Source organism: Crotalus tigris, unplaced genomic scaffold, assembly GCF_016545835.1.
Source record: "Crotalus tigris isolate CLP2741 ecotype Arizona unplaced genomic scaffold, ASM1654583v1 scf7180000024321.1087588, whole genome shotgun sequence".
NCBI lineage: Eukaryota > Metazoa > Chordata > Lepidosauria > Squamata > Viperidae > Crotalus > Crotalus tigris.
Genome location: NW_024100493.1, coordinates 37,789 through 59,523, shown reverse-complemented (window position 1 = coordinate 59,523; position 21,735 = coordinate 37,789). Strand labels below are relative to the sequence as shown.

General features: G+C 43.8%; 2 protein-coding genes across 3 annotated transcripts in view; one reads left to right on the top strand and one right to left on the bottom strand.

The window, feature by feature from the left end:
• Window positions 1–452: 452 nt before the first annotated feature.
• UGDH (UDP-glucose 6-dehydrogenase) lies at window positions 453–21,204 on the top strand. Of its 2 annotated transcripts, XM_039325276.1 has the most exons (12): window positions 453–696; window positions 6,029–6,195; window positions 8,881–8,982; window positions 10,921–11,121; window positions 11,210–11,407; window positions 12,345–12,492; window positions 13,644–13,738; window positions 15,254–15,384; window positions 16,620–16,753; window positions 17,328–17,419; window positions 17,503–17,613; window positions 19,339–21,204. In XM_039325276.1, the coding sequence occupies exons 2-12, from the start codon at window positions 6,034–6,036 to the stop codon at window positions 19,447–19,449; spliced, it is 1,485 nt and encodes a 494-aa protein (XP_039181210.1). In that variant the 5' UTR covers window positions 453–696; window positions 6,029–6,033; the 3' UTR covers window positions 19,450–21,204. The 2 variants fall into 2 exon arrangements, with proteins under 2 accessions (XP_039181210.1, XP_039181212.1); XM_039325278.1 differs by lacking the exon at window positions 453–696 and having other exon boundaries at window positions 6,058–6,195; window positions 8,885–8,982.
• Window positions 21,110–21,735, bottom strand: part of LIAS (lipoic acid synthetase) — a 12,132-nt gene continuing 11,506 nt past the window's right edge. Inside the window, exon 11 of the mRNA XM_039325279.1 lies at window positions 21,110–21,363. Within this exon, the coding sequence (XP_039181213.1) occupies window positions 21,311–21,363 (53 nt within the window). The 3' untranslated portion in view covers window positions 21,110–21,310. The remainder of the gene's footprint in view (window positions 21,364–21,735) is intronic.

Below are 21,735 nucleotides of genomic sequence, written 5' to 3'. Positions count from 1 at the left end.
TTTTCTCCTCTCCCTTCCTTCCTCTCCTTTCCTTTTTCTTCCTGCCTCCCTCCCTCCTTCCTTTCTCTCCTTTTCTCTCCCTCCCTTTTCTCTCCTTCCTCCCTCCTTTGTTTTTCACTTCCCTCCCTCCTCTTCCCTCTTCCTCCCTTTTCTCTCCCTCCTCTCCTCCCTCCCTTTCTCCCCTTTTCCTCCCTCCCTTTTCTCTCCTCCCTCCCACCCTCCCTTTCTCTCCTTTCTTTTTCCTCCTTCCTTTTCTCTCCCTCCTCCCTCCCTTCTTTCCTTCCTCTCCTTTTCCTTCCTTTTCTCTCCCTCCCTTTTCACTCCTTCCTTTCTCTCCTTTTCACTCCTTCCTGCCTCCCTCCTTCCTTCGTTTTTCACCTCCCTCCCTCCCCGGGCCAAGCGGGCAGAGGCGTCCGGCAGGGGCGCTCCGCATCCTCCGGCGGAAGGGGAGGAGGAGGAGGCGCCCTCCCTCCTTTCCCGCCCGGCCGCTCCGAGGCCCAGCCCGGCGGCTCCGTCCCTGAAGGGGGCCAGGCGGGGAGGGAGGCTGCCCGTCCCCCTCCTCCCTTCCCCCTCCCCGAGGAAGGCGCCTCTTTAAAGGGGGCGGCGCTGCGGGGCGGCCCCACTTCGCCTCTGGCGCCTGCCCGGCTCTCTCCCCGGCTCCAGCCTCGCCTCGTCCCGTCCAGAGCCGTCCCGCAGGTACCTCCGACCTCAGGGGCCCCGGGGGGCTTCGGGGGAGAACTGGCTGGCTCTGGGGGGGGGGGTGAAGGGGGGAGGAGGCCTTTTCTTTCCTCCCTTCCCTCGCTCCCTTCCTCCATCTCTCTTTCCTCCTCCCTTCCTTTTTAAAACGTCCTGTTTCCTCCATTTCTCTGCCTGAGGTCTTCTTTCCTTCCTCTTTCTTTCTTTCTCTCTCTCTCTTTCCTTTTCTTCCTTTCCCTTTTCTTTCCTTCCTTCCTCACTCACTCCCTCCATCTCTCTCTCTCTTCCCCCCTTCCTTTTTAAAACGTCCTATTTCCTCCATTTCTCTGGCTGAGGTCCTTTCTTTCCTTCTTTCTTTCCTTCCTTCCTTCCTTCCTTCCTTCCTTCCTTCCTTCCTTCCTTCTTTCTTTCTTTCCCCCTTCCTTCCTCTTTAAAAACATGCTATTTCATCCATGCCTCTGGCTGAGGTGGGCCTCCCTCCCTCCCTTCTCAGCCTCTTTTCCTGGGATGGTGGGGGCAAGGGGGTTGTAAGAAATGATGGGATGGCGGCAGGGGGGGGGGCGGGTTGCTTTCTCTTCCTCACTTCCCATCCCCTCACTTCCCATCCCCAACTTCATTCATTCATTCATTTGGGGAAATTCCCAGCAAAACGTGAAGCCTTAAAAACTCAAGATTGCCTGGAATGTTGTTCCCTAAAGCAAGTTTATTCTGGAGCTGCTTTGGTCTCCTGGCCAGCGATGGAAATGTGGAGGGAAAATGGGGCTTGCTTTGGTTTTTTTTTTTTTTTTTTTTTTTTACAAAAATGGGATTCCCCTCTTAAAAGACCGAATGGGTGAGCCTGACTTATCCCGCATCCTTCATGGATTCACTCCATCAAACCCCAATCTGTTTAATCTGGAATAATCATCCTTGCCCGGCTGTGCAATTGTAGAGTTCGGAAAGAATAATTATCACGCAACTGCCCTTCTGTTTCCAAGCAGCTGTTTTAAAGTAAGCTATAATTTCCAAGAGACTATTTTAAAAGCCAGCCACACATTGTCCTCATTAATTTCCAGCACTGCATTAGTGTTACCCTATGGTCTACTGTATTGTGGCCTTGCTAGTTTCTATCCTGATTTTTCTTTTTAAGGGCAGCTTGTTTTTAATCCTCAGAAGAGATGTACCTTTATCCGGTACTTGACTTATGTTGAAACAAAGCTTTCTTTTATTAATGGAGACCTGTGGCTGGGCTGCAATGAAAGACGTAATTGAACGCCAGAGAAGAATTTTTTTCTTGAGCCAGGATGTCTACTTCCAGTGCCATGAGTATCTGTCTTTATTGACCAAGATGTTATTGAGAGCTCGTAGTTAAGTTCAAGATTTGGCATTCAGTCACCGGCCCACTCTACTATTCCGCTTTATTTCAAAAAGTTATAAAGGAATATATTTATATTCTTGCTTTAATAGGAGAGGTGCTTCGTTTCTTACCATATTTGGAAAGTTCCTACATCCTATTTGCCTTCAACCGATTAGATGGCCTAAGGCAGGGGTAGGCAACCTTGGCTCTTTGATGACTGGTGGACTTCAACTCCCAGAATTCCTGAGCCAGCCTGGCTCAGCTTGGAAACCTCTCCCTTTCCCCTCAGCATGGCCGGCTCAGGAATTCTGGGAGTGGAAGTCCACCAGTCACAAAAGAGCCAAGGTTGCCTAACCCTGACCTAAGGCAAACCATGTCCTCGTAGCTTTTCTCCCTTCCTATCAAAACAAATAAGGAATCATCCTGAAAGTGCTGTCTTCCCAGATGTTCGAATTCCTACCAGCCTTAGCTATGGTAAGGATGAGCAGAAATTGCCACCCAATAACATCTGGAGAACATTTCTCTCCTGCCTTATGAGGCAGCTATGGGATGCTTTGAACATTTTGAACACAGGCCGATCAATGTTATTAGATCTATTTTGATTGCTGCCAAGAAATAAATAGTTCAGATCTTCTGGTTTCTGATTGACAAAGGCTGAGGATAAATGCACTTTCAATTGCAAAGCGAGAGAGCTATTTAGTTGGAAAGTAGTATATATAAAATATAAAATGCTGGATGATGATGATGATGATAATAATAATAATAATAAAGTTGGAAGGGACCTTGGAGGTCATCTAGTCCAACCCCCTGCTCAGGCAGGAAACCCTAGACCATTTCGGACAAATGGCTGTCCAGTCTCTTCTTAAAAACTTCCAGTGTTGGAGCATTCACTGCTTCTGGAGGCAGGTTGTTCCATTGGTTAATTGTTCTCAATGTCAAGAAGTTTCTCCTTAGTTCTAGGTTTCTTCTCTCCTTGATGAGTTTCCATCCACTGCTTCTTGTCCTGCCCTCAGGCGCTTTGGAAAATAGCTTGACTCCCTCTTCTTTGGGGCAGCCCCTGAGATATTGGAAGACGGCTATCATGTCCCCCCCCCCCTTGCCAATTCCTGTATCGTAGGTCGTGGCTAAACAGCAGATAATAATAACAGCAGTGTGACTAATTCGGCCGAAAGGAAGTTACATGATCTCCAGATCAGTTAAGTTGATGTGATTACCATGGTGTAATTATTTGAAATCCAGTGTGATCCATAGTGAAACCCTTCCTGACTGAATAGAGTTGAAACTTTAGGAAATGTGGAGAGAAGAGCAACAAAGATGATCAGGGGACTGGAGGTTAAAACATATGAAGAACAGTTGCAGGAATTGGGGATGTCTAGTCTACTGAAGAGAAGGACTAGATGTGACATGATAGCAGTGTTCCAACATCTCAGGAGTTGCCCCAAAGAAGAAGGAGTCAACCTATTCTCTAAAGCGCCTGAAGGCAGGACAAGAAGCAACGGATGGAAACTAATCAAGGAGAGAAACAACCTGGAATTAAGGAGAAACTTCCTGAACGGTTAGAACAATAAATCAGTTGCTTCCAGAAGTGGTGAGTGGTCCATCTTTGGAGGTTTTTGAGCAGAGATTGGACAGCTATTTCTCCAGAATGGTATAGAACCCCCTGCTTAATAATAATAATGATAAAGTTGAAAGGGACCTTGGAGGTCATCTAGTCCAACCCCCTGCTCAGGCAGGCAACCCTACACCATTTCGGACAAATGGCTGTCCAGTGTCTTCTTAAAAGCTTCCGGTGTTGGAGCATTCACCGCTTCTGGAGGCAGGTAGTTCCACTGGTTAATTGTTCTAACTGTCAGGAAGTTTCTCCTTAGTTCTAGGGCTGGACTAGAAGACCTCCAAGGTCCCTTCCAACTCTGTTTTGAATAGCAAAATAAGCCAGCTTAATCTTTTGCCTGGGTGAAATGCAATCCAATCAGCTCTCCGTGTTTCACCCCCTCCCCCCCTTGAAGAAGACTTGAGAGACACTTTGCCATTTGAAGGGATTAATCAGCTACAGGAAGGTCTAATCCACAAGGCTGACCAGTTTTGAAATCCTCCCAGATTCCGTTGCATCAATTGGGCAATCCCCCACTCCTCCCTTCTCACACGGCTTCTTCCTTGTTTTTGCAAGAAAAAGGAGAAAATTCTGGCATGGGGGGAAGGGAAGCCACTCCTTACAAGCCACTTCCCGAAAGCGGAGGGATTTTAAGGAAGAAATTTTACTCTGGAGCCACATTGCAAGCACGATTTTTTATTTTTTTCCAAAAATGCTGCTCTTTACCAAGTCAATAGGAGCCTGTCTGATCCTCCTTTCTTTTTCTTTTTTCATGGTTTGTAATTCAGTACAGACAGTCCCAGACTTACAACCGTTCATTTAGCGACCGTTCGAAGTTGCAGCGGCACCAAAAGAACTGACTTATGACCATTTTTCACGCTTATGACCTCTGTAGCTTCCCCAGTGGTCACCTGATTTATGAATGCTTGACAAATGATCCATATTTACGACGGTCGCAGCGTCCTGGGGTCACGTGATTCCCTTTTGCGACCTTCTGACAAGCAAAATCAATGGGGGGGGGAGCCGTAGTCACTTCACAACCGAGTTACTAATTTAACTGCGGTGATTCACTTAACAAATGTGGCAAGGAAAGTCACAAAGTGAGGCAAAAGCAAATTTCTCCCTTAGGAACATAAATGTTGGGCTCAGATGTGACCATAAATAGAGGACTAACTGTAGTATGGAAAATGGGGCTTTGTCATGCTCCTTTGAGGAGGTGTAGTCATTCAGTAATTGACAGTTATTTTAGGCCAGGGGTAGGCAACCTTGGCTCTTTTATGACTCGTGGACGTCAACTCCCAGAATTCCTGAGCCAGCCATGCTGAGGGGAAAGGGAGAGGTTTCCAAGCTGAGCCAGGCTGGCTCAGGAATTCTGGGAGTTGAAGTCCACGAGTCATAAAAGAGCTAAGATTGCCTACCCCTAACCTAGAGGAACATATGAAAGCATAATTAATGTTAATTAATGTAGACTTTATTAGTTTAGAGCAGTGGTTCTCAACCTGTGGGTCGGGACCCCATTTGGGGTCGAACGACCATTTCACGGGGGTCGCCAAACAACGCAGTCTGCCATTTTTTTCCCCTTTTCCTTAGCTGTGCTACTCCCTTTTATTCTATTGGCTTTTGAAAGCCAATAGAATAGACTCTCTTGAATAGAGTCTAATTCTATTGGCTTTCAAAAGCCAATAGGAATTGTCCAGGCTGTCTCTGCCCTGCTGAGCCCGCCAAAAGTCCCATTCTGCAAACGGTGCTGCGCCAGTTGAGTAGTCCTCGACTTACAATCGGTTGAGTAGTCCTCAACTTACGACCGGTGGGGGTCACGGCATTAAAAAGGTTGAGAACCACTGGTTTAGAGCAAGGGTAGGCAACCTTGGCTCTTTTATGACTCGTGGACTTCAACTCCCAGAATTCCTGAGCCAGCCACGCTGAGGGGAAAGGGAGAGGTTTCCAAGCTGGCTCAGGAATTCTGGGAGTGGAAGTCCACTAGTCATAAAAGGGCCACGTTGGAAGACTCCTGGTCTTCTGCCTAAAAATATTTACTCATGTAGTAAGGCTGTATTACTATTATCCTCCTCATCTTCTCATCTTTCCTACTACCTTCTCCTAGTGGCATCTTAACGATTTATCACTTGCCATTTGTATCTTGTGACAAACCGGTAACTATGATTTATGATCGATGACCTATCCCTTTGCTGCTTGCATGTACACTGAGAGCCTACTCACCGGAGGCAAATTCCTTCCAGAATTGGCTCAGGCAGGACTTATAGGTGCTTCCAAACAGGAATCACGAATGCCAATTTAGGAACAAAAAAACATTTCCACGCATTCCTGACGTGGGTTTTTCAATTTTGGGCGGTTTTGAAACGATGCCGAACTGACCCTGTCCCAATTTGTTTCCTAATTCTCAGCGGTCATGTTTGAAATTAAGAAAATCTGCTGTATCGGGGCCGGTTACGTCGGTGGGCCAACATGCAGCGTGATTGCTCAAATGTGCCCCAAAATTAAGGTCACTGTGGTTGACGTCAACGAAGCTAGAATCGCCGCCTGGAACTCTGACACCCTTCCGATTTACGAGGTACAGTTGCTCGCTAATGTTTTCCATCCTTGCTTTTTTTTGTGCTGGCTGTTTTTACGCTGAGTTTCATCTGCCCGGGTTTCTGAAATCCGTTCTTATTGTTAATTATTTTTATGTTCCGGAGGGCAAAATGGAACGACCTCTTGTTAACACCTTCATAATTGCCTCCAGCAGTTTAGTGCTTGTTTCAAGTGGCTCTTCCAATATAAAAAGCAGATGGTCTGCAAATGCTTGTCGTTTATATTTTTCATCTTTTCTACATCTTGCCTAATATTTCGATTCAATACTTCCAGGTTCATGTAAATAGCAGTGGGGATAATGGACATCCCTGTCTTGTACCCTTTTTAATCTTAAAGTTTTCGGTATAATCTCCATTGACAATTATTCTAGCGGCCTGTTTATCATAGATTGTTTGGATTGCGTTTATAAAGTTTTTTTTTTCCAAAGTCCATTTCTACAAGCTGCTGAAACATAAGTGGCCAGTTGACATTATCAAACACTTTTTGTGCATCAAGGAATATTAATGCCATTTGTTTCCCTGGATGGGTTTCATAATACTCTAGCACAGTGGTTCTCAACCTTTCTAATGCCGCGACCCCATAATACAGTTCCCCATGTTGTGGTGACCCCCAACCACTTATACATCACCAGGTGCCACCAGGTGCCAGAGGTGTGGCCAGAAAAGAAAAATGGCGGACAGCCTTGTTTGGCGACCCCCGTGAAATGGTCGTTTGACCCCAAATGGGGTCCCGACCCACAGGTTGAGAACCACTGCTCTAGCACGTCAAGAATCATTCTTAAGTTATTTTTTATCTGCCTTTTTAGGCAAAAAGCCATTATGTATAAATTCGGTCAGGAACTTCTTAGTTCTTTCTGCCGTTATCGAGGTGAAAAGTTTATAGTCTACATTCAATAATGATATTGGTGTCTAATTTTTTACTTGTGTCAGATCAGTATTTTCCTTAGGTATTAGAGTAATATTAGCTTCAGTCCACTTGAAACAAGCACTAAACCGTTGGAGAAAATAGAAAAATTTGGAGAAGTGGCAGGTCTGAGGCTAAATAGAGAAAAGACTAAAGTGTTGACAAAGAAGTCAACAGAAAAACAGAAACACCAACTTACAAAAAAAAAACAAAAACCCAAATCTTTGAATAGTCATAATTGCCCACTGGGATAGAACAGAATAAGGGCAAGGGCTTGTTCTGCATCATGCAGTAAATGTTATTTTCAGAATAGGAACTAGGTTGATGACAGAGAGTCTTTGCCTAACTGTCCTTTTGCACAGACATTAGAGAAGTGTAGATTAAGTGAAATTTATTCTGTCAGGAGATCTGATTTATTTATTTTCCTTCGAAAGCCAGAGAAATCTCTGTGGTACCAATAAAGGAGAATATTCGTAGTTGAGGGTTGAAATGAGGGGTCCTTGGTGCTCTCTGAGCTGGGTGGTTTTCTTGCAGACGTTTCATGACCCAAATAAGTAACATCATCAGTGTTAGAAGGGAGTGGGATTTGTGGGGAGGAAGAGGAAGAAGAGGAGGAGGAGGAGGAGGAGAAGAAAAGGAAGAAGAAGAAGAAGAAGAAGAAGAAGAAGAAGAAGAAGAAGAAGAAGAAGAAGAAGAAGAAGAAGAAGAAGAAGAAGAAGAAGAAGAAGAAGAAGAAGAAGAAGAAGAAGAAGAAGAAGAAGAAGAAGAAGAAGAAGAAGAAGAAGAAGAAGAAGAAGAAGAAGAAGAAGAAGAAGAAGAAGAAGAGAGGAGGAGAAAAGAGAAAAGGACTATGGGATCCTTGGTGCTCTCTGAGCTGGGTGGTTTTCTTACAGACGTTTCATGACCCACCTAAGTAACATCATCAGTGCTAGAAGGGAATGGGATTTGTGGGGAGGAGGAGGAAGAAAAAGAGGAAGAAGAAGAGGAGGAGGAGGAGGAAAGGACTATGGGATCCTAGGTGCTCTCTGAGCTGGGCGGTTTTCTTGCAGACGTTTCATGACCCAAATAAGTAACATCATCAGTGCTAGAAGGGAATGGGATTTGGGAGGAGGAGGAGGAAGAGGAAGAAGAGGAGGAGGAGAAAAGGACTGTGGGGTCCTTGGTGCTCTCTGAGCTGGGTGGTTTTCTTGCAGACGTTTCATGACCCAAATAGGTAACATCATCAGTGCTAGAAATGAATGTGGTTTGTGGACTGAAGGAAGAGAACTGGGTCCTTGGTGCTCTCTGAGCTTGGTGCTTTTCTTGGGGTTGGCTCAGTGTTTGCTTACAGGTGGCTTGCCCTGTGTCTCACTCCTTACTAGCACTGATGATGTTACCTATTTGGGTAATGAAAGGTCTGCAAGAAAACAACCCAGCTCAGAGAGCACCAAGGACCCTACAGTCTTTTTCTCCTCCTCCTCCTGTCCTCCTCTCCACAAATCCCATTCCCTTCTAGCACTGATGATGTTACCTAGTTGGGTAATAAGCTGAGGACTGCATGTCCTTATATATAAGCATTGGGTAGAAGTCACAATGATACCAAAACGACGTTGCATGCATCGTGACATCATTGTGCAGTGACACAGGTCCATTACTAGTGTCACGTTGCGTGAAGACGCCGGGATGCCCCCTTCATCCTGCTTTGCCCCTTTCAGCCATGCTACTCTTGAATAAAACTCATCTAAAATGTTTTATTTGCCGGTATTTTCTCCCCCCCCCCCAGCCAGGACTTAAAGAAGTAGTAGAATCATGCAGAGGAAACAATCTCTTTTTCTCCACCGACATTGACGATGCCATCAGGGAAGCTGATCTTGTATTTATTTCTGTAAGTAATTCACATTCCCCTTTTGCTTTTTAAATTTCACCTGTGAAAAGTTCAGATCAGAGGGCAAGGGGAAAAAAACCAGGAGGAGAGACCCAGTTCATCACAAATGCCAGCAATATTTTTCTCTCGGCTTCTAAATTCATTGGACAAAAGGAGGGAAAAAATGTCCCTTGGTGGGTTCCAGAAGCCCAGCTAGTTTAAAAAGCAGAATATTTGCAGAGTGCTAATAACAGGCTAATAATAACCAATAATAATATTCTGGAGGCAGGGTGTTCCACTGGTTAATTGTTCTGTTAGGAAGTTTCTCCTTAGTTCTAGGTTGCTTCTCTCCTTGGTTTCCATCCATTGCTTCTTGTCCTGCCTTCAGGTGCTTTGGAGAATAGCTTGACTCCCTCTTCTTTGGGGCAGCCCCTGAGATACTGAAAGACTGCTATCATGTTCCCCCCCTCGTCCTTCTCTTCATTAAACTAGACATGCCCAATTCCCGCAAACATTTTCTCTCAATATTATCCATGCTCAAAGGCAGTAACTCCTTTGAAGTAGAAATTCTGGCATGCAAACCAAGGATATCTGCTGGGGGTCGGGTGGGTGTGAGAAATCAGCACAACGGGCAATCGGAAAAGTTGTGAAGGGAGCCCCAATCCTTTTACACACTCATCAATATCGGATCCCTAGGGAGATGCATGTAGAATTTCACGATGATTCTGAGTTGTTTTTTTTTTAAAGATAAGAATGCTACCAAATATAATAGCAGAAGGCTCACCCACTAAAATGCATTTGTGGATTTAATTTAGGGAAATTGGATGAAAAGAAAGGAGAGGCTCAGTTGAAACTGAGAAGCAGGAAAGAGGATGTTGAGCTTCCTTAATTAGAAGTGACTTTTAATTTGCTTACATTTAAATAAATTAACACGGACAGACAGAGGCTGGATTCTGAACAACTGACAATACAATACAACATAAAACGTGTAAGGAACGGCTGCTGGAATTGGGCATGTCTAGTTTAATGAAGAGAAGGACGAGGGTGGACAGGATAGCAGTCTTCCAATATCTCAGGGGCTGCCCCAGAGAAGAGGGAGTCAAGCTCTTCTCCAAAGTACCTGAAGGCAGGACAAGAAGCAACAGATGGAAACTAATCAAGGAGAGAAGCAGCCTAGAACTAAGGAGAAACTTCCTGACAGTGAGAACAATTGACCAGTGGAACAATCTGCCTCCAGAAGCAGTGAATGCTCCAACACTGGAAGTTTTTAAGAAGAGACTGGACAGCCATTTGTCCAAAATGGTCTAGGGTTTCCTCCCTGAGCAGGGGGTTGGACTAGATGACCTCCAAGGTCCCTTCCAACTTTATTATGATTGTTGTTTTTGTTGTTGTTATTGATCATCGCACAGTCAGCCAGATGTTCAGACTGGATTTGGCATTTTGTCTACCTATCAAGTCCTTACCCAGGACCTGGGATAGGCAGATGTGGAGGTTTGATGGTATTACAGATATCGTCGCAGGATGGAAGCAGTTCCTAATAAGGCCGCCTTTTGCAATTGACTGATAGCGAATTTGTCAATGCCAATGGTGTTCAAGTGATGCTCCAGTTGTTTTGGGATTGCGCCCAAGGCGCCTATTACTATTGGTACTACCCTTGCTTGCTTTTGCCACAGTCTTTCTATTTCTATTTGTAGGTCTTTGTATTTTGTGATCTTCTCCAGTTCTTTCTCTTCTATTCTGCTGTCTCCAGGCACTGCCACGTCCACTATCCAGACTTTTTTGTCTTTCTTATCGACAATTGTTAAGTCTGGGCCTCCGATGCATCTCAAGTGTTTTCTCCAGATCTTAACAAAAATAAGCTCGCGATACCCTTCATGATGCACAGTTGATGGTACACAGCCAAGGAAATAACAGGTTTTTCTAAGCATGTCTCCTTTTCAAAACAACCTCTTCACCCAGGTTAACACCCCAACAAAGACCTACGGCATGGGGAAAGGCCGGGCTGCGGATCTGAAATATATCGAGGCTTGCGCAAGAAGGATCGTGCAAAACTCCAACGGTTATAAAATTGTGACCGAGAAAAGCACCGTTCCCGTGCGGGCCGCGGAGAGCATACGCCGCATATTCGACGCCAACACGAAACCGAATTTAAATCTGCAGGTAATATGACCCACGCTTGTGAACCGAAAGGAGTGCGATTCTGGTCTGTTGCGTCGCGAAAAATCAGTCTCTCTGTTCTCGGCCGCAGGTCTTATCCAACCCGGAATTCTTAGCAGAGGGCACGGCCGTGAAGGACCTCAAGAATCCAGACCGCGTATTGATAGGGGGAGATGAGACGCCCGAGGGGCAGAAAGCCGTCCGTGCGTTGAGCGCCGTCTATGAGCAGTGGGTGCCCAGAGAGAAGATCCTGACCACAAACACGTGGTCTTCGGAGCTGTCGAAATTGGTTGGTATCATCGGAGAAGGTTGAATGGTATATACGGAGTCCTCAACTTAAATAGGAGAGTGGAGTGGATGGAGTGGAGAATGGAGGGGAGTAGGATAGGATAGAGTAGAGTAGAGTAGAGTAGAGTAGAATAGAATAGAATAGAATAGAATAGAATAGAATAGAATAGAATAGAATAGAATAGAGAAATTAGGAATAGAATAGAATAGAATAGAATAGAATAGAATAATGGAATGAGGAATAAAATAGAATAGAATAGAATAGAATAATGGAATGATGAATAGAATAGAATAGAATAGAATAATGGAATGAGGAATAGAATAGAATAGAATAATGGAATGAGGAATAGAATAGAATAGAATAGAATAGAGAAATGAAGAATAGAATAGAACAGAATAATGGAATGAGGAATAGAACAGAATAGAATAGAATAGAAAATATGGAATGGAGTAGAGTAGAGTAGAGAAATGAAGAATAGAATAGAAAAGAAAAGAAAATATGGAACGGAATGGAATGGAATAGAATGCGTGTGCTGCCTGCATCCTGCGGATGGGGCTTTGCTTGTTTGTGCGGACCGGTTGCTGTGGCATGGCGTGGCCCGTTACTGGTCCACAGACCGGGGGTATCTGGTGTATACTTTTTCGGTTTAGTTGATCTGCCATTGGGCCACAGTACCCCAATTTGTATTTTATTAAGCCATTTGATGCTGGAACCCAGAACTCCATGCATGCAAGAATCTCTGAATCATTTTTAAGGCGGGCACAACCCTATTATCATAACAATAAACAAGGGTGATGGTCTGATGCGTCAGTTCTATAGTTTTCTTTTTTCTACGGTGCAGCTTCGTTGCCTGATTCCTGCATTTCTGCCGAAATAACATCAGGGTTTGCTCTCTCTCTCTCTCTCTCTCTCTCTCTCTCTCTCTGCTCCACCCCAGGCCGCTAACGCTTTCCTTGCTCAGAGGATTTCCAGCATCAATTCCATCAGCGCTCTCTGCGAAGCCACGGGGGCTGATGTGGAAGAGGTGGCCAGAGCCATCGGGATGGACCAGAGAATTGGAAACAAATTCTTGAAAGCCAGCGTTGGTGAGTTCCGAAGAGCCGTGAATTTCTAGGCGTGAGAAACCCCAGGGTGGAAGGTATTGTTAATTGAGTTTACAGTAGTGGCCAAAATGGTGGAAACCTTTTGGGAAAAGTGTATTTTTGAGGTTGGATGGCTAATAACACCACTTTTTTTCGGAGTAACACCATAAAATTATATATCAATGGAAAGATAATTTAATCAAGAACGTCATGCAACATAGTTTGTTCAATGACCTGTATTCTATGAAAAGGTATAGCCAAATAACCAGAAAAAGGAAGCACAACTGGCTTAGGTTGATCTCAGGTAGCTTTCCTTCCTCTGATTGTAGCCAATGAGCATGAGTGTTTAGCGAGCCAATCGGGTGTCATCTTGTTTTGGCAACGAGCCAATCAGATCACGGTAGGATTCGGTTATTGATGTCATGTACTGAAGTTGAGATGAGGACATTTGTCAGTATGTTACGGGATGGCTGTCAAGTTGGTTGGGTTTTTTTGTGTTCTTTCATTGAGTGAGCTAGTAAAACGTAATAAAATTAAAGGAATGGTGCAAAGAGTTGACCAGTCACCCAGAAAGCGATGTAAAATAGTATTATTAAGTGAACAAGGCTACAGGTATAAAGAAATGAGAAGGAAAAATGGGTGGAAACTTAACCAAAGGTGGCATTTTGGGCACTCGGTCTCTAAAAGGTTCGCCGCCACTGCCCTAGAACAGTGGTTCTCAACCTTTTTAATGCCGTGACCCCCCAACCAGTCGTAAGTCGAGGACTACTCAACTGGTGCAGCACCGTTTGCAGAATGGGACTTTTGGCAGGCTCAGCAGGGCAGAGACAGCCTGGACAATTCCTATTGGCTTTTGAAAGCCAATAGAATTAGACTCTATTCAAGAGAGTCTATTCTATTGGCTTTCAAAAGCCAATAGAATAAAAGGGAGTAGCACAGCTAAGGAAAAGGGGGGAAAAATGGTGGATCGCGTTGTTTGGCGACCCCCGTGAAATGGTCGTTCGACCCCAAATGGGGTCCCGACCCACAGGTTGAGAACCACTGGACTAGAACCTCAAGTAGACGAGGGCCAAAGGCCGTGATAGGAAACAAATAACATCGTCCTTGAATCGGGATCCAATTCCTGTTTTTGCCCCCCACCTCCCCCCCCCCAGGTTTTGGTGGCAGCTGTTTCCAAAAAGACGTTCTGAACTTGGTTTACCTTTGCGAGGCTCTGAACTTATCCGAAGTGGCTCGCTATTGGCAACAGGTAAGAGAAAAGGGCGGGCTTTGGGAGGGAAGTCAATCAATCCTAATGGAATGTGATTCATCTAATTTTATTAATCATAACAACAACAACAGCAACCCGTGTCAACCGTCAGCGCCAGCCAATTTGAATGTTCAGTTGACTAAGGTTTATGTCTAATTAATAATAAAGTTGGAAGGGACCTTGGAGGTCATCTAGTCCAACCCCCTGCTCAAGCAGGAAACCCTATACTATTTCGGACAAATGGCTGTCCAGTCTCTTCTTAAAAACCTCCAGCATTGGAGCATTCACAGCTTCTGGAGGCAGGTGGTTCCACTGGTCAATTGTTCTCACTGTCAGGAAGTTTCTCCTTAGTTCTAGGTTGCTTCTCTCCTTGATTAGTTTCCATCTGTTGCTTCTTGTCCTGCCTTCAGGTGCTTTGAAGAAGAGCTTGACTCCCTCTTCTTTGGGGCAGCCCCTGAGATACTGGAAAGCTGCTATCCTGTCCCCCCTCGTCCTTCTCTTTGTTAAACTAGACATCCCCAATTCCAGCAACCGTTCCTTTTATGTTTTAGCCTCCAATACCCTGATCATCTTTGTTGCTCTTCTCTGCACTCTTTTTATTCCCCTTTTATCCCTGGACGTCTTGCCAGGATGGGAAATTGTTGTGTTGTGGTATAGATCAAGAGGTTCCCCAACCTTTTGGGGCCCAGGGACTGGTTCCGTGGAGAGAGATTTTTCCGTGGACCGGATGAGGTGTGGTTTTGTGTGCTGCCTGCATCCCGCGGATGGGGCTTTTCTTGTTTGTGCGGACCGGTTGCTGACATGCCATGGCCCGGTACAGGTCCACGGACCAGGGGTTGGGGACCCCTGGTATATTTATTTATTTATTTATTTTCAAATATTTATATGCCGCCCAATCTCAAAGGACTCAGATAACAGAAGCGCAGCCCTTGCATATATTTGGTGGGGATTTGTACATTTATATATTTGTATGTTTATATATTTGAGCAGCATATATTTTCCGCAATCCAGATATAGGGGAAACAAAACTGAACTTTATATGATGTTTACAAAGGAGAAGGTAATAATAATAATAATAATAATAATAATAATTATTATTATTATTATTATTATTATTATTATTATTATTATTATTATTATTATTATTATTTAAATAACAAGTTGGAAGGGACCTTGGAGGTCATCTAATCCAACCCCCTGCTCAGACAGGAAACCCTATACCATTTCGGATAAATGGCTGTCCAGTCATTTACATTTACAGTTCCAGTATTGGAGCATTCACCGCTTCTGGAGGCAGGTTGTTCCATTGGTTAATTGTACTGACTGTCAGGAAGTTTCTCCTTAGTTCCAGGTTGCTTCTCTCCTTGATGAATTTCCATCTGTTGCTTCTTGTCCTGCCTTCAGATGCTTTGGAGAATAGCTTGACTCCCTCTTCTTTGGGGTAGCCCCTGAGATACTGGAACATTTGCTGTATCTCTTTCTTCCCCTTTCTTTTTTTTCAACCCATGATTGCAGGTGATTGACATGAATGACTATCAGAGAAGGAGATTTGCTTCCCGGATCATTGATAGCCTCTTCAACACCGTCACCGATAAGAAGATTGCGATTTTGGGATTTGCGTTCAAAAAGGACACAGGAGATACCAGGTAAAACCAGCGTTTATCACCTCCACGAACTTGGTGCTAGTCACTTTTCGCCTTCTGTTTATGGCCCTCGGGCTAGCGGAGCATTCAGATCTGTTGCTTAAATAGTAACCCCTGATCCAAAGCACCTTCTCTTTGCCCCTGAGATTGAAGTAAGCAAGGTGCTTGGTTTTCTTTTTTTTTTTTTTTTTAATTCCTTTAAACTTTAGAAGGGATTACAGGGCGAGCAGGAAGTTATCTATCCTGATTCTATTGCTGGGGTTTCATTTTATGTTTTACTACGAATAATTCCACTTTGATTTCTTGTTTGCAAAACTACATTTACAGTTCCAGTGTGTTAAGATTAGATTAAAAATGTGACAGGTGATAGATACATGGAGGGATGGATGGATGGATAGATAGATGGATAGATGATAGATAAAAATGGATAGAGTTTTAATTGTAAATTCTCTGAACTTTCTTTTTCTTTCTTTCTTTCTTTCTTTCTTTCTTTCTTTCTTTCTTTCTTTCTTTCTCCTTCCTTCCTCTTTAAAACATTCTGTTTCCTCCATTTCTCTGCTTGAGGTGGGTCTTCCTTCCTTCCTTCCTTCCTTCCTTCCTTCCTTCCTTCCTTCCTTCCTTTCTTTCTCTCTCCCTTCCTTCCTTCCTTCCTTCCTTCCTTTTTAAAACATTTTTTTCCTCCATTTCTCTGCTTGAGGTGGATCTTTCTTCTTTCCTTCCTTCCTTCCTTCCTTCCTTTCTTTCTTTCTCTCTCCCTTCCTTTCTCTCTCTCTCCCTCCCTCCCTCCCTTCCTTCCTTCCTTTTTAAAACATTCTTTCCTCCATTTCTCTGCTTGAGGTGGATCTACCTTCTTTCCTTCCTTCCTTCCTGTCTTTCTCCCTCCTTCCTTCCTCTTTAAAACATCCTGTTTCCTCCATTTCTCTGCCTGAAGTGGATTCTTTCTCTTTCTTTCTTTCTTTCTTTCTTTCTTTCTTTCTTTCTTTCTTTCTTTCTTTCTTTCTTTCTTTCTTTCTTTCTTTCTTTCTTTCTTTCTCAGAAGGAATTTATATCGGGGTACACAAGCACTCGGTGCTTTGCCCAGAAGTAAATCTCATCACATCCAGCGGGTGCTTATCCTAATACCCATCTGTTTTGAGGGTAACAATTACCTGCCTTCTCAACCCAGGTGTCCTGGGTCCAAGCGTAGACGATGGTCCACAGAGCTAGCGATTTCAGGACGTTGTACGTTTTGTTTTTAGAGAATCGTCCAGTATCTACATCAGCAAATACTTAATGGACGAAGGTGCCAGACTCCACATCTATGATCCCAAAGTGCTGAAGGAGCAAATCATTCTTGACCTCTCTCACCCAGGGGTGTCAGAGGATGACCAAGGTGAGTGGGATTAGCTTTCTAAAAATGTTTCCAAGTCTGATCAAGTTGGCACGTCTGTACAGGGCGGGGGAGGAGTTGGACTAGAACAGTGGTTCTCAACCTTTTTAATGCCGCGACCCCCAACCGGTCATAAGTCGAGGACTACTCAACTGGTGCCGCACCGTTTGCAGAAGGGGACTTTTGGCGGGCTTGGCAGGGCAGAGACAGCCTGGACAATTCCTATTGGCTTTGGAAAGCCAATAGAATTAGGCTCTATTCAAGAGAGTCTGTTCTATTGGCTTTCAAAAGCCAATAGAATAAAAGGGAGTAGCACAACTAAGGAAAAGGGGGGGGGGAATGGCGGACTGCGTTGTTTGGCGACCCCCGTGAAATGGTCGTTCGACCCCAAATGGGGTCCCGACCCACAGGTGGAGAACCACTGGACTAGAAGACCTCCAAAGTCCCTTCCAGTTCTGTTTTTCTGTCAAGGGCTTCAACCTCTCCCAGTGAAATCAACGCTTAAATGGGATTCTCTTTGGCCAATGGATGCTTAGGGTTGGATGCCAACCTTTCCCTCTTTGTCTTCCCATTTCAGTCTCCCGACTGGTCACCATTAGCAAGGACCCTTACGAAGCCTGTGACGAGGCCCACGCCCTAGTAATTTGCACGGAGTGGGACATGTTTAAGGTAAATACAGCAAGGCTCCGCATAAGGGTATCCAACACAAAACGCGTTGCCATCATTGAAACATCGTTGGTCATTATTTACAGGAGCTGGATTACGAGCGCATTCACAAGAGAATGCTGAAGCCGGCTTTTATCTTCGATGGGCGGAGAGTCCTTGACGATCTTCATAATAAGCTGCAAGTGATCGGGTTCCAAGTACGGCCTTCTTCCATACTGTTTCCATGAGTCAAGCCGAAGCATTAATGAAAAATGATGGTTGAGGTTCTTTGCATAAAAATCAAGCTTATTCCAGAGAAGGCCCCAAATAGGAAATGATTAATTCTGCTTTCTCTTCAGTTGCTGATTCGTTGACCATCACTTCCAGAGGTTTCGACAGAAGCCCACTTTAGAAGCTAAGCAAAGCACGCATACCGTGATTAAAAACAAGAGTTGGAAATTTATAATTCCCTCCACATGTGGAATTGATCTGATTTTTAAGTACGCCACATGAAGTTCTGACTTACTGTAACTGTGGTTTACTGAATAAATCAACGTTGGTTGGCTTCGTACAGTACCATAAGCCAACTATCATGGTTCCCATAGATGAAACCCATCAAAAGAACTTCCAAGGCAAAAAATTCTTCCTTAAAAGACATTTTATTCAGGAAACAAAGTATTGGCACTACGTAGTTGAACCCCAAAACTAAATTCCTTTCCTCCGGGATACAAAGTGCAATTCCCACTCCCAATCAGCTGTCATAAATCACATTCTCCAATTAGCCTAAAACACAGGCTTTCTCCCCAGCTCCCAAAACGTTATCAGCTCGTCCTTGGGTTCCCACAAAGCAGCTGTTACCGTATATTCCGGCGTATAGGGCGACCCGGCGTATAAGACGACCCCCTAGTTCAACGCCGGGTTGCAAGACGATCGACGCCAAATCGCATGCCTAGAAAGTCATACGCCGGAAACTACCGGTATTTCTGGTGTATAAGACGATCAACACGAGTCGCATGCCTAGAAAGTCGTCTTATACGCCGGAAACTGTTATTTCCGGCGTATAAGACGATCGGCGCCAAGTCGCATGCCTAGGAAGTCGTCTTATACGCCAGAAACTACCTTGTTTCCGGTGTATAAGACGACTCCGCGTATAAGACAATCCCCGAGTTCGGAGGCTGTTTCGACGCTCTCAAAAGTCGTCTTATACGCCGGAATATACGGTATTATTATTATGGCTAGCTGAACTTGAGCTTTCATCCCATCCATTCCCTACTACACCTAATTTCTAAATACCAGAAAAAGCATGTTAAAAGCAAAGAGAAAATAGCTGCAATTTTCATCAGTTGTCAGAACGGGAACATCCCCATGTTTACAGCGTTGACACCAACATTCGGGCAAAGCCGTTAACGGTTCTTTCCCGGTTCTGGGTGGCCTTAGAAAAAAAGGACAGGATTTCATTATTATTATTATTTTCAGAAATGGGAAGATCAGCTTAGCCTTAGGACAGTGGTGGCGAACCTATGACATGAGTGCCAGAGGCGGCACTCAGAGCCCTCTCTGTGGGCACGCGCGCCATCGCCCCAGTCCTAGGCCTTCAGCTGAGTTCTATAAAACCTTTTTGCTTTAAGCCTCCGCTGTCGTGTGCCCCCCCTCCAAAAAAAGGTTCAATCAATTTCAACTTCTCGTGGGAAAAAAAAGATCTTGCAAAGTTGGAATTGATTGATTGATTGAAGTTTTTAGTCCCATCCAGTCTGCTGTTACCACTGCAGCCACGCCCACCCAATGGGCCATGCCCACCCAATGGGCCACACCCACCCAGCACTCAATGATGCATAAGTGGGTTTTGGGTTGCAGTTTGGGCACTAGGTCTCTAAAAGGTTCGCCATCACTGCCTTAGGATGTGCTTTGTCAGCTGACTGCGTGTCGTTTTCCTTTTGCTTCAGGTCGAGACAATCGGAAAGAAGATATCAGCCAAAAGGATTCCCTTCGCTTCGTCCGGCGACATCCCAAAATTCAGCCTGCAGGACCCTCCTCTAAAGAAGCCGAGGGTATAGGCGTCGTTGGTACAGAAAAGTTGGAATAAGAAGGAAAACAGGAGAAAGTAACAGGCACCTTTGAGCCTCAGTCAAGCATTTTCAGATGATTTTATTTCAATAGGAGATTTTAAATAATCTCCCACTTAACCGCATTCAGCTCTGGCTAAAGGAAGTTTAGTATTTTTTTGCATAGGGAAAAGGGATTTTTATACGAACCATTATCGTACAGCACCATTGTATATGGGACATTTTCAACCAGATTCTGTTTTATAACGTCTATTTTTCCAATATTGTAACTTCTACCAATGATGCGTGAACTACCCAGCCGTCGTTTTTTAATATTTTTTTTAACAGAACGACCCCATCGGCTTCGAACTTCAAGATTAGGTTTTTGCGAGATTCACGAACTTAGTTTTATGTCTTGGCAGTTGAAAGTAGAAGAAAGTTAAGAGATTTCCTATTTAATGGATAGTCATCTATTTATACCACGGAACATTGTTGGTGTTGGAAGTTTAAATTAGACTTTATCAGATAGGAGAGACTCCGGCGAAGATATTTTTTTTTCTTCATGAGTAAAACCGAGGCATTAATGAAATGATGGTTGCGGTTCTTTGCATAAAAATAATGCTTATTCCAGAGAAGGGCCCAAATAGGAAATTTATTAATTTTGCTTTCTCTTCAGCTGCTGATACGTTGGCCATCACTTCAAGTTTCTATGGAAGCGCATCTTAGAAGCTAAGCAAAGCACGCATTTCGTACTGTGACTAAAAAAAGAATTGGAAATTTATAATTCCCTCCATCTATGGAATTGATCTGATTTTAGTACACTATATTAAGTTCTGACTTAGTGCAACCGTGGTTTACTGAATAAATCAAAGTTGGTAAAGTTTGTACAATACCATGAGTCAACACCAAGCAAGCAAAATATGGTTTTAAGCACGCTGCCTGAACTGGGACACAGAATATCCTTAAAATGTCTGGGAATGTTTGCTTATTGTTCAGAGTCTTCGATATTAATCTTACCACCATCTTTCCTCATCCTTATTACAAGACACAGTCAGGGATCTGATTTTTTATTTATTTATTGGCAGCTTGTTCCAGTAAACTAGGACACGTAAAATAATGACCCATAGGATGTTTCCGTTTTCCGGGGAATAAATACAAAATTGGAATAGCCGTCATTGCAATGGGACCGTTGTGTAATTCTCAACACATTTGCTCTGCTTGTAATCAAAACGGAAGTTCTTGGATCAAGCGATGGTTTTTTCTCAAACTGCCTCTAAATTAGCACGTCGATTTCATTTTTGATTCAGAGACTCATTCGTACCTTTTATAAAGTGATCTTGTTAGTTGGGATGGGCGGGTAAAAAAGATAATATTGCGTCTGAGCTCCAATCCAACAGTTTAATCAAGAATATCATTTGCAGCGCAGGTGCTTTTAATCCTATTTATGTCCAGCGAGAAAAGACATTTATTGTGTTACATACCAACGGTGATCATGACTTGAGTTGCTCAATACTAGGATTGTGATTGAAAAGACGGTTAACAGCGGGATGGGGTTAATGGAGCAAACAATGATTATCGATGTGCTAGGGAAAAAATGCATATATCAATCTTTGGATTCCTTAATGTACAGGCCTCGCTCTACTTCTTTTTCTTGATATGTCTGAATACCGCATAATGGATCATGAGTGACATTTTATTGTGTGTGTACAATATGGGAACATGTCAGGGTCCAGGAACAAATAAAATATTTTGTATTCTTTTTTTTTTACAAAGCAGCAAAAGCCTTCCAAGTTGGTTAATTGGGTTTATCTGTGCTGTAGCCATCTAGAAGACAAGGAAAGGAATGGAATTCTTCTTGTGGGCCTTGGATGCATCAGATGTCCTTCTTCTTCCTCTTATGGATTAGGTTTTTCAAGAAAAATTCACCTGCACAGCCCCAAAACAAAAGCAGACGTTTTAAACCAAGCGGCAAAATCTTCAGTTGTACTTTTTTTTCCTCATTATTACGGGAAAATACAGAGAAACATCAACTAAGGGAGGGATTCTAAACATGAAAATGGAGCTTTTTGTGGGGAAAAAAAACTAAAATTCCAAGAGCATCTGTGCTATTTGTCGCTTCTGTGCTATTTGACGCTTCTGCAAGTTTCAGCATAGTCAAAAAAAAAAAAAGGATATTTCAAAAAATTACCATCGTTTGGTTTTTTAAACCTAAATACTAACCACGGCAGATCCCCCGCTGGTAACTCAGAAATTAGCCATTACACCGCGCAGGATGCTTCAAAAATGTAACATCTATTT

What these genes read in the sequence shown, in the direction of transcription:
- UGDH (XM_039325276.1), top strand. Translation starts at nt 6,034, where the DNA reads ATGTTTGAAATTAAGAAAATCTGCTGTATCGGGGCCGGTTACGTCGGT. An exon ending in AACCGAATTTAAATCTGCAG is followed by an intron (nt 11,122 to 11,209) that starts GTAATATGACCC and finishes TCTCGGCCGCAG; the next exon opens with GTCTTATCCAACCCGGAATT. An exon ending in GGTGTCAGAGGATGACCAAG is followed by an intron (nt 16,754 to 17,327) that starts GTGAGTGGGATT and finishes TTCCCATTTCAG; the next exon opens with TCTCCCGACTGGTCACCATT.